Source organism: Callospermophilus lateralis, chromosome 5, assembly GCF_048772815.1.
Source record: "Callospermophilus lateralis isolate mCalLat2 chromosome 5, mCalLat2.hap1, whole genome shotgun sequence".
Taxonomy (NCBI): Eukaryota; Metazoa; Chordata; class Mammalia; order Rodentia; family Sciuridae; genus Callospermophilus; species Callospermophilus lateralis.
The window spans coordinates 90,120,540-90,132,803 of record NC_135309.1 but is presented as its reverse complement, the minus strand read 5'-3'; the positions used below and the strand labels follow the sequence as shown (position 1 = coordinate 90,132,803).

Here is a 12,264-nt window from a genome sequence, read left to right as displayed (position 1 = left end):
AGGTTTCATAAGGTCAATTTGAAGTGTATAATTTTAAAAATTCAACATTTTACTTTTAGGAAAGAAAGTGAATTATAAGAATGGTTTCATTTTATATCAGATATATACTGTACCTTTCATATCAGAAGTATATCAGACTCTGTACATTAAAAATGCTTAAAACATAAGCTTTAAAATATTTTGAAATAAAACAAAAGATGAATTAAAAAGAAAAAAGTCAACACAGTACAATAGGAGAAGGATTTGGGAATTAAAGTTTGAATTAAATCCTGTCACAACGACTACTAACTGTGATTTTGCAGAAGTCACTTACCTTCTATATCTCATATAAGTTTCCTACTCTATAAAGTGGACAATAATTGCATTTACTTCACATAATTGTTGAAATTATATGACAATATATTAAAAAGCTTAGTCACAATAGCTGACAGATAACGAGTACTTCATTCCAGTGTCTAATAATGATGACCTTTTGGGTTCTATGAACTATACATCTATCAAAAATTACTAAAACTATGGGATAAAATCTTGCTACTCAAACCATGATCTGCATATCAGCAGCATTAACATTCCCTGGGAGGTTGTTAGAAGTGCAGAATATAGGGCCCTACTCTAAACTACTAAATTTGAATCTGTACTTCAATGAAATTACTAAGTGATTTTATTGCATATCAAAGTTTGAGAAGTACTAGGATAAAATATTTTTAAAACATAATTCTTAAAGGCACTGAATAACTGTCAAGACATTAAGGACTTGGGCCAAAACTGAAAAAGAGAAAACTGGAATCTAGAGATGCAAGTGAATCAAATAGAAACAAAACATCTAGCTCTGGATCCAACAATATTATACAATAAGGAAAACCTTAAGTTTCCTTCTCATAGAAGAAAGGAAAAAGGAAAGATTATATTTTGCCATTTTTTCCCTATTTCCAATGTTCAAACTGATTTTGTTACTTTTAAAAGTAATAACCACAAACTTTTGGGTCTAATTTGGGTTTATTTTATCCCTGATAACTGCCATTTTCAGACTGCAACAAATTTTAATTGTCACCTTGAAGGACATGAGTCCTAGTCGAACAGAAGTTAAAGCCTAGGGCTCAAACAAGGAAGGTGGTACATAAGGATAAGAGAAAAGGATCTATAATAGAATAGCTGAGACTCAAAGGTATAAATTAGAGACAAAGTCTCAAATGACTTTGTAATCCAGATACAAAGTACCCTGGCTGGTCTAGAAACCTCAGGCTCTACATTGGTAGAGCCACCAAATACCTGATAAAGCAGGTACAGATTCTTTCTATAGAAAGGTACCTTGATCTTAGGCCTCAAATTATTCCTAGAAATAATTTTTAAGTATACATAACCAGGTAAACAAAGAAACAAGGCCACCATGAATAAAAACCAGTGGGAACAAACAACAGAAACAGATCCACAAAGACTTCAGATATTGGAATTACTAGACATGATAAAGTGTTCAAAACATATTTGCTATTACTATTATGTTTAGCTAGGTGAACTACAAAGGGACATATTAACTATAGAAATTAAAAGAATATAGACACTTGAAATATCTGGCTATTGTGAGCTAAAACACAACATGTAATCCTTTATAGGGTATCAAAATTTTTGTTTATATTTCTGGACAATAAAAGAGTTCAAATTCCCATTATCTAGTCTTTAAGAAATTTTTGAAGGGCTCTGGAGGTGCCCCAGTGGTACAGTGCTTACTTGGCATGCATGAGAGTTCAATCCTCAGCAAAACATACACACACACACATTAAGTAGTTTTTAAATAAAATTATCTTTTAGAATCTAAAACCACAATAGCTAATGTTTATTATATTTTGAACATTACTTTAACATATAGGCATTAACACAATACATATGTGTTCAAAAAAGACCTCCTACTTCTTTGTAGCTTCCAAAACACCCTAAATGGTACAACAGTACAAGGAGAAAACTCAGTCTAGGACTTGTATGAATAATGGAACATTTTGTTAAATGACAAAACTCCCTACACTGTATTTATTATATTTCAGAAAAATAATGCTATACATTATAATTATGTTTACAATATCATAAGTTAATTTATGTTTTTTCCAGAATTTAGAACACTACTCACCTTTGCATTTCGTTGAGCACACTGAGCAACAACTCGGGATAATAGAGACCAAAGAGCAGGATCAGCTGGGTTACTACAGAGATCATCAAAAGTAATGGCCTTAGAAATGGGAGTTACTTTAATCAAAAAAACTACAACCAACCAACATTTTACTAAGTTTAAAACCTTTCTGACACCTAGGACAAGGTCATATGAATTATCCTTGTATGACTAGAAATGCCTTAAATTTTAGAAAACAAATTTCATATCTTCTATAATCATTAAGAGTTCTTACAAAAAATACAAAGAAAAAATCAGCAACAGGAGGATCCCAAAACCACAAAACAAATAAAAAAAATTAAGAAAATGTAATTGTGTTCAAAGAAATGTATTTTACAAGATTAAGGAAATGTATTATGTTCAAATAAAACACAAAGAGATAAAAAGAATTATAAGAGGATGTACTCTAATCAAAATGACACTATAAGAAGTAAGTTTCATATTAAAATAATTTAAGTTTTTGAAAATATAATTAGCAAAGATTATTAATAATTAACTATTGAAGAAAAAGAAATGACAGACATAACATTCTGAAAATAAAATAACCACTATTGATAATGATAGCTTTCTACTGTCCAAATTTTGAAGACAATAATGAATACTTAAGTGGCCCCAAGTTCCTAAAGCCATCAACCTGGCCTGTATTAGATAACGGACTGAAAATACTACAAACTGCAGGAAATAAGAGCTTTTACATCAAAACAAGTTTTGGGCTTTTACCCAAGTAAGAGCCAAATTTATCAACTGAATTAAAAAGATCCTTATAGAAAAATAACTGGCAAAGTCAGTTGCCTGGTCCTATGTATAATTTCAAGGAGCCAGAGTCTGGTTTCCAATATAAACATGGTTACCTCATCTTACTGAAGACCAAGTGACAAACATAACCACATTACCTGTGAACAGCTTTAGACGCTTGCCGTTGCACTGCCACACTGCGGCCTTGGAGTGCATAAATGGCTGAAGTAAGAAGGCACCTGTGATAATCACTGTCTTTGTGTTTGATATGCTTCAGTAATTCATTAAGTGCTGCTTTAGACAGTGTAGCATCCTGCATTACCAATCCTAGAGCACACAGAGTTTGAAGGCTTTCTATGGTTGGTTCCTTTAAAATAGAGCTGTAAACACAGTTTTATAACTGCTTGTTAGCTATCAGTATAGTAGTTTTATCTATATTAGTAAAAGACACTTAATACAAAAAGAAATTTACTTAAAGATTCATCAAATAAGCCAGTTTTAACAGTAATATGAGAAAACTTTCTTGGCTTTTATAGATAGCAATTTCTCTGACTGATAAAAAGTGCTAATGGCTTTTCGTAGACCTATAATAGCCAAATTTCTTCTCTGGTCATTCTATCCATTCTTTAGAAGCAAATGTAAATCAGCTTCTTTGGGTCTCAGTTCTAGTTAAATAATTAGAACAAATTTGCTAAAATGTTCAGTTTCAATAAGATCCTGGAAGGCATGAATAGTTAAAAAAAAAAAAAAAGAAGAATCTGTTTAACACAAGATCTGATTTTTATCATTCTGACAGAACTCTTGTCCTATTTGCTTGGTGATACTGAAACCAGCACTTTACATAATAAGCACAATGTAGCTACACCCAGTAGGCTTCAAATAAACATTTTTATAATTTAAGGAGAATTTAAATACCGTGAATGTAAAACATACAATAAAAAAATGTAGATTTTTTCCTTTTTCACCTATAAAATGTGAGGCTTATTTAGCCTTAAAGAAGAAAAAGTAAATAATTTTTAAGAATATTAATTTAAATGAAGAATTCTTAGCTCTCTACAAACTAAATGATACTTTTAAATAATTATTATGAATTGTGTACTGTAATAAAATGAAGAAGCTTTCAAAAACTTTTTAAACAAAGTTCACTAAAATATAACAAAAGCATTTATACTGGCCTTTGAACCATTTGTTGGAAGGGGGAATTAATTCTTTTGCACTTAATTTTGATCATCGGGTATAAAATCATGAATTTTCGTAAGCAGCTCTGGAGTAAGTAGTTTACTTAAAATACCTACAGTAACCCTTCCCAATAAAGAATTTTAAAAGGTAGAAGTAAAAATGTGGAGTATGATGTCAGTGTCATTTCTATCACTATAAATATATACTGCCATTTGATACAACAAAGAAAGCATAAAAGTATATAGCAATATATAAGTTTTAATATTAATAACAAAAGAAATTCCAATTTGTGCCTTCGCTCAAAAGGAATAAAACCTATCTACTCTAATATTAATATGTAAATCTAAATCATTACAAAAATGAATACATTCCAGTTACAAGCAAACATGTACTGAAATGCTCAGTACCTGCATGTTGCCTTTTACCATGTTCCAGGGATTAACATGTATTTATTCAATACTGTAAAGTCTATGAAATTGACAATTAGATTTTTTTCCCCCTTATATGATGAATTTACTCCTACTCTCCCCATATAAGCATCTAGGATACTGCTCAGTTTTCAACATACAAATGGCAAACAAAACCAATAAATCTTATCTCTTCATAGAAAGTCAAAGAATGCCAAGAAGGTGGGAACTGGAGCAGTCGGTAGTGCTACTTGGATGATGACATAAAGAATCAAATAGAAACAAAACATCTAGCTCTGGATCCAACAATATAATACAAGAAGGAAAACCTTAAGTTTCCTTCTCATAGAAGAAAGTAAAAAGGAAAGATTACATTTGGCTATTTTTTTCTCTATTTCCAATGTTCAAACTCATTTTGTTACTTTTAAAAGTAATAACCACAAACTTTGGGTCTAATTTGGGTTTACTTTATCCCTGATAACTGCCAATATTCATTAGCAACTGTGAGTCTTATCACAAATTCATGTACATTACAAGGATGTATCCATGTAATGTATCTGGATTGTTGTTTAAATTGATTAGTTTTCTCAAAAAAGCAAAGAAGAACAGAAAGAATTTCTTACTTATTATACAAGGGAATGACTTTAATTAGGCAGGATTAGATAAAAGTATTGCAATGAATAACTAAGTTAAAAGCTGATCTACAGAAGTGGCTCTCAACTAGTACCATCTAATCATTTCCCTTCCCCCTCTTTTGAGGGGAACAGTTATGGAAGCAATTTTTTTGATTGTCACAATGAACGAGGAATGATATTAGCATTTAATGAATGGGAGACAGAGATTTAAGTATTCTGCAGGGGAGGGAAACATGTGCTATTAGGATATGTATCAGTCAAAATGCCAATAAAGTAGTCAATGACAACCAATATCCAAGGACATATATTGATCACCTCCTGCTCTGTAAGAAATTTAGGCCAATTTTCAAAAAAAAAAAAAAAAAAAAACAAACTCAAAAAGTCAAAAAATATTACATAAATAACCAGAGGTATCAGAGCTATTATCTTATTAACTTGACCCAAAAACATAAGAATAGTTACAAGTTCCATTGGCATAATTGTTTTTAAAGACTCACTTTCAAAAGAACTTTTTTTTCAGGTTAACTTTAAAAGGAAGGAAAGGAGGAAAAAAAGTCTCATTGGGGATCCAAGAGTTCAAAAAGTAGAGTTACAATTGCCTTCATTAAAAGTTTAAGCTCCTACTACATCAGTTATGTAATCAATTACTCTTAAAAACAAACAAAATAACAATATCATCATCATCATCAGAAAAAACATATACAGAGCAGAGGATGATTTTTAAAGATCGGGAATCCAGATCTGAGAATTAAACCATGACATCTAGCTCCACCTGTGAGTGTCAATTCAGAACCACCTGAAAGTTCCTGAAACACTTAGAACTTCATTTTACATTGCTCCAAATCTTAACCTAAATATTTAAGTATCAGGTCATGTTAAGTGTTGATGTCATCTATACATACCATTTGAATAGCAGTGACTTGGCTATATCCATTTTTCCTTGTTTATATTCTGTTATTGCCAGAGCTGTCAAGATATGGGCTTTGTCTTGCTCTGATTCAGCAACAGACAAGGCTCTTTCATATGCTGTCACAGAGAATTAGAAACAAACAAAATATTAAAACAACTTTGACTGACAATCCCATTTTTCAAAAAGACCAAACTAAAATCACATCTTACTGTTCCCTTGTTTTAAAGTAGAATAAAAAACTTATAATAATCCACCTTGGTTTAGCATTTCCAAGGTGAGTCGGTGGTATGATTGGGATTATTGTGTGATAAGCCCCATCTTCTAGTACCATCTAGTATCTGAAAGGTAGAATCTATGGAGAGGTATGAGTCACTATCTCTAAGAGCCACCTTTAAAAGCCAGAAGTGGAGGCCTCTAGCCAATGAAATGTCATCAAAGTTTCCAGTACAGACCACCACCTCCATTAAGCAGAGGATATTTAAATGAGCTACACACATGTAGGTGGGGCCCATATATTTAAAAATTTATCAGTTAATATTTTTGGAGAAACCAATATCTACTATACCAACTGATATTCATGTATCAGAAATTTTCACTTAAGCAGCATAGAATAGTAAACACCTACTTTCAAATACTAACTCACATGTCTACCATAAATAATCTTGGCCCTTAGTTCCCTCATATGTAGAATACTCAGCTCATTGCTGAGTATTACTAAAGAACTAGTCACCATCATAACATACTACATGAGGTAATATGTAAAAAGTGACCATTATGATTCCTGACTCCTAGTCAGATTTTAATAAATACTACAACCCTCACCCCCATTTCAATATAACATCTTTCTGTATATATTAAGCTCATTATGAGTAAACTCTGGAAAAGAAATATCCTTTAAGCAACAGCCTTACCTTTGCTGCTCTCTTTATATAGCCCCTTCATAAATAAAGCCAATGCAAAGCCTATGAGGTCTTCTAACTCCTCGAGAGGTATTGACTTAAAAGCCTGGATAGCTTTGTCGTATTCACCAATGGAACTAAAAAACAAATACAATTTATTTTTAATATAAAAGAAAATTTTGGCTTGCAGCATCAAAATAGAGAGTTATCTACACTAGTACTTTTAATAACTTTACCTGCATTTCCATTTTTATAGTGGCAATTCAGTAAAATATAATCTAGTTGTGTTAAAGATGCAGAAAAGACTGAAAACAGAAGGCATATCACAAATAGAATGTACTAAGGGGATTTTAACTTCAATACATTGTTTTTAAAAAATTACATGTGAAAAAAATTGTCTCTAACAAACTTTAATTAAAATCCCAAGTTATAAGAATAATTTCAAGTTGACTTTTATACAGAATTCTAATTTTTTAATTATTAATTTTTATTTTTATTATGATTTGTTACATATGACAGGAGTATGCACTACAATTCATATTATACATATAAAGCACAATTTTTCATATCTCTGGTTGTACACAAAGTAGATAGGGTAAGATATCCATTTCACAGAATTCTAATTTTTTAAGCTTAATACATTAGTTAAATAGCATCCTATGATTATAATATCTCAGACAAGCTTAATAAGTCATAAGTCAGAATCAAACCCAATCTTGGTGTAAACTATTTATCTGCAAATAAATTTTTTTTGGAGGGCACAGAGAAACATAAAATTCTACAGATAATACTATTCATTATCTTTTTGTGTTTAATAGAAAGAAAAGTATAAATTGTTAATATATGGTACTAAAGTACAATGCTTACTAATAACAGCAAAATAACGGTTTTGCTTACTTAAAAAAGAAGAGAACTTACATAAGCTCCGCTGCCACCATCTGAATAGAAACAACATCTCTGAGATTTTTATTTCTGGTCAAACACCATAATCCAAATCTATTTTTATTTATTGTGTTACTGGAAATCTTTTTATAAAATTTTTCCTCTTGAAGGATATGAGTAGGAGCTAAAAACATGGGCAACCTTTGCTTCTAATATTAGTTTTTAAAAAGCCAATGAATTTGTAAAACCAATAAACTCAAATTTGGTAAGTATTTTGATAAAGGAAAGATGGTTAACTCAGATTATATATGAATACGTACATATATATTAAAAGTATTTCTTATTTACTTATTTATTTATTTATTTTTTCCATCTTCCATACATTTGATTCAAATGAGTTATGCATTTCCATTAAAAGTATTTCTTTAAATGAATAGTCCTTTTAAAAATGTGATTACTTTTGAAGAGAGAAAAAAAATTAAGCTAGGAGTAGTGGAGCATACCTATAATCTCAGTGACCCCAGAGGACAAAGCAGGAGGATCACAAGTTCTAGACCCTCCTCAGCAACTTTGCAAGGCTCTAAGCAACTTAGCAAGATCCTGTCTCAAAATTTAAAAAATAAAATAAAAAAAGATGACTTAGTGATTAAGCACCTCTGGATTCAATCCCTGGTACCAAAAATTTTTTTTTCAATTTTTTAAAAGAAATTAGAAAAGGCCATACAGGGTTTCAGTTTCATAACTTTATAACCTGAAACAAACTGACAGAATTTTAAGATATTATAACTAGTGGTAACTATTCATTAATTGATTCTCTCTAGTTTATAACTAAACAATGCTTGCCTATTCAACATATCGTAATAAAACCACATTTAAAAGAAAACAGATGTCCTATTTTCAATGGGAGATATAAATTTTCTTCTAAGATATTTCCATTACATTAAATATCAAAACTAAAAAGAACAAACACTTTACTCCATGTAATTTTTTACAATATCCATCCTCTGCTTGAACAAAATCTTGGATAGAGTTCTACCACTGCTTAAATGTTAACAGTTAAAAGAACTGAAAGGACTAACAATCAGAAGATTAAAATTTTCCTGTTTGTGGATATGATTCAGTTACACAGTAATAAAGGAAAGGAAGTGGCTGCCCCAAGTCTCTATTATGTAGCTCCTTTATGTATGTTTCTATTATTTAGCTACTTTAAACTGGATTGCTCAATTTTGGAGCAGTTACAAACTTGAAACATACCTCCTTGAGGCATAAACTTTCCTCTAACAATATTTCTATTCTCTGGGCATTGTTCTATAACTGGTTTTTAATCTTGTTTTTTTCTTGTTTTTAATTAATTTTTTTATTTGTATGACAACGAAATGCATTACAATTCTTATTACACATATAGAGAACAATTTTTCATCTCTGTAGTTGTATACAAAGTATATTTACACCAATTTATGTCTTCATACATGTACTTTGGATAATAATGTCCATCACATTCCACTATCATTTGTAACCCCATGCCCCCTTCCTTCCCCTCTCACCTCTCTGCCTTATCTAGAGTTCATCTATTCCTCCCATGCTCCCCCTCCCACTATGAATCAGGCTCCTTATATCAGAGAAAACATTTGGTATTTGTTTTTTTGAGATTGGCTAATTTCACTTAACATTATCTTCTCTAACTCCAACCATTTACCTGCAAATACCATGATTTTATTCTCGTTTACTGCTGAATAATATTTCATTTGTGTGTGTGTGTGTGTGTGTGTGTGTGTCACTTTTTTTTATCCATTCACCTACTGAAGGGCATCTAGGTTGGTTCCACAGTTTACCTATTGTGAATTGTGCTGCTATAAACATTGATGTGGCTGTGTCCCTGTAGTATGCTGTTTTTAAGTCTTTGGGTATAGACCGAAGAGAGGGATAGCTGGGTCAAATGGTGGTTCCATTCCCAGTTTTCCAAGAAATCTCCATACTGCATTCCATATTGGCTGCACCATTTTGTAGTCCCACCAGCAGTGTATGAGTGTAGCTTTTTCCCCACATCCTTGCCAACACTTATTGTTGTTTATCTTCATAATAGCTGCCATTCTGACTGAAGTGAGATGAAATCTCACTTGATTTGCATTTCTCTAATTGCTAGCAATGATGAACATTTTTTCATGTATTTGTTGATCGATTGTATATCATCTTCTGAGAAGTGTCTGTTCAAGTTGTAGGCCTATTTACTGATTGGGTTATTTGGTGCTTAGAATTGAGTGCTTTATATACCCTGGAAACTAGTGCTCTATCTGATGTGTGAGGGGTAAAGATTTGCTCCCAAGATGTAGGCTCTCTATTCACTTCATAGATTGTCTCTTTTGCTAGAAGAAAATTTTTAGTTTGAATCCATCCCATTTATTGACTCTTGATTTTAAGTCTTTGCCAAAGGAGTCTTTTTTCCTTTCTTTTTCTTTTTTTATTTATATATGACAGCAGAATGCATTACAATTCTTATTATATAAAGAGAGAACGATTTTTCATATCTCTGGTTGTATACACAGTATAGTCACACTAATTCGTGTCTTCATACCTGTACTTCAGATAATAATGATCATCACACTCCAGCATCATTAATCACCCCATGCCCCGCTCCCTTCCCCTCCAACTCCTCTGCCTTATCTAGAGTTTGTCTATTCTTCCCATGCTCCCTTCTCCTTATCCCACTATGAATCAGCCTCCTTATTTTAGAGAAAACATTCAGCATTTGGTCTTTTGGGATTGGCTAACTTCACTTAACATTATCTTCTCTAACTCCATCCATTTACCTGCAAATGCCATGATTTTATTCTCTTTTATTGCTGAGTAATATTCCATTGTGTATGTATGCCACATTTTTTTATCCATTCATTTATTGAAGGGCATCTAGGTTGATTCCACAGTTTATCTACTGTGAATTGTGCTGCTATAAACATTGATGTGCCTGTGTCCCTGTAGTATGCTGTTCTTAAGTCCTTTGGGTATAGACCGAGGAAAGGGATACCTGGGTCAAATGGTGGTTCCATTGTCAATTTTCCAAGGAATCTCCATACTGTTTTCCATATTGGCTGCACCAATTTGCAGTCCCACCAGCAGTATATGAGTGTACCTTTTTCCCCACATCCTCGCCAACACTTATTGTTTGTCTTCATAACAGCTGCTACTCTACTCTGACTGGAGTGAGATGGAATCTTAGAGTAATTTTGATTTGCATTTCTCTAATCGCTAGTGTTGATGAACATTTTTTCATGTTGATTGATTATAATATCATTTGTTGATTGATTGTACATCATCTTCTGAGAAGTGTCTCTTCAGGTCCTTGGCCCATTTACTGACTAGGTTATTTGGGGGCTTTTGGTGCTTAGCTTTCTGAGTTCTTTATATACCCTAGTGATTAGTGCTCTATCTGATGTGTGAGGGATAAAGATTTGCTCCCAAGATGTAGGCTCTCTATTCACCTCACAGATTGTTTCTTTTGCTGAGAAGAAACTTTTGAGTCCATCCCATTTATTGATTCTTGGTTTTAATTCTTGTGCCACTGGAATCTTATTAAGAAAATTGGGGCCTAATCCACGATGCAGATTAGAGCCTACTTTTTCTTTTATTAGATGCAGTCTGTGGTTTTATTCCTAGGTCCTTGATCCATTTTGAGTTGAGTTTTGTGCATGGTAAGAGATAGAGGTTTAATTTCATTTTGTTGTATATTAGATTTTCGGTTTTCCCAATTACATTGGTTGAAGAGGTTATCTTTTCTCCAATGTATGTTTTTGCAGCCTTTGTCCAGTATAAGATAATTGTAATTTTGTGGGTTAGTCTCTGTGTCCTCTATTCTGTACCATTGGTCTACCAGTTTGTTGTGGTGCCAATACCATGCCATTTTTGTTACTATTGCTCTGTAGTATAGTTTAAGGTCCAGTATAGTGAAGCTACCTGCCTTACTCTTCCTGCTAAGAATTACTTTAGCTATTCTGGGTCTCATATTTTTCCAGATGAATTTCATGACTGCTTTTTCTATGAGGAATGTCATTGGGATTTTGATCAGAATTGCATTAAATTTGTATAGTGCTTTTGGTAGTATGGTCATTTTGATATAATATTAATTCTGTCTATCCAAAAGCAAGGTAGATCTTTCTACCTTCTAAGGTCTTCTTTGATTTCTTTCTTTAGGGTTCCGTAATTTTCATTATATAGATCTTTCACCTGTTTCATTAAGTTTATTCCCAATTCCCAAGTATTTTACTTTTTTTGAGACTATTGTAAATGGGGTAGTTTTTTTGTTTCCCTTTCTGAGGATTTGTCACTGATATACAAAAATGCATTTGATTTATGGGTGTTGATTTTGTATCCTGCTACTTTGCTGAATTCATTTACTAGTTCTAGAAGGCTTTTAATCTTTTTTAAAAAATAATCATTAAAAATCTTTGCAACCTGAGGAAAGTTC

The 12,264-nt window shown here is 32.2% G+C and overlaps 1 protein-coding gene across 3 annotated transcripts in view; it reads right to left on the bottom strand.

Moving 5' to 3' along the window:
* Skic3 (SKI3 subunit of superkiller complex) overlaps positions 1–12,264 on the bottom strand; it is a 90,030-nt gene that overhangs the window by 33,339 nt on the left and 44,427 nt on the right. For all 3 annotated transcript variants that reach the window (XM_076857007.2, XM_076857009.2, XM_076857010.2), the window contains 4 exons: positions 6,936–7,060; positions 6,017–6,140; positions 3,052–3,273; positions 2,120–2,192 (listed from right to left, as the gene is read on the bottom strand). In XM_076857007.2, the coding sequence (XP_076713122.1) occupies positions 2,120–2,192; positions 3,052–3,273; positions 6,017–6,140; positions 6,936–7,060 (544 nt within the window). The remainder of the gene's footprint in view (positions 1–2,119; positions 2,193–3,051; positions 3,274–6,016; positions 6,141–6,935; positions 7,061–12,264) is intronic.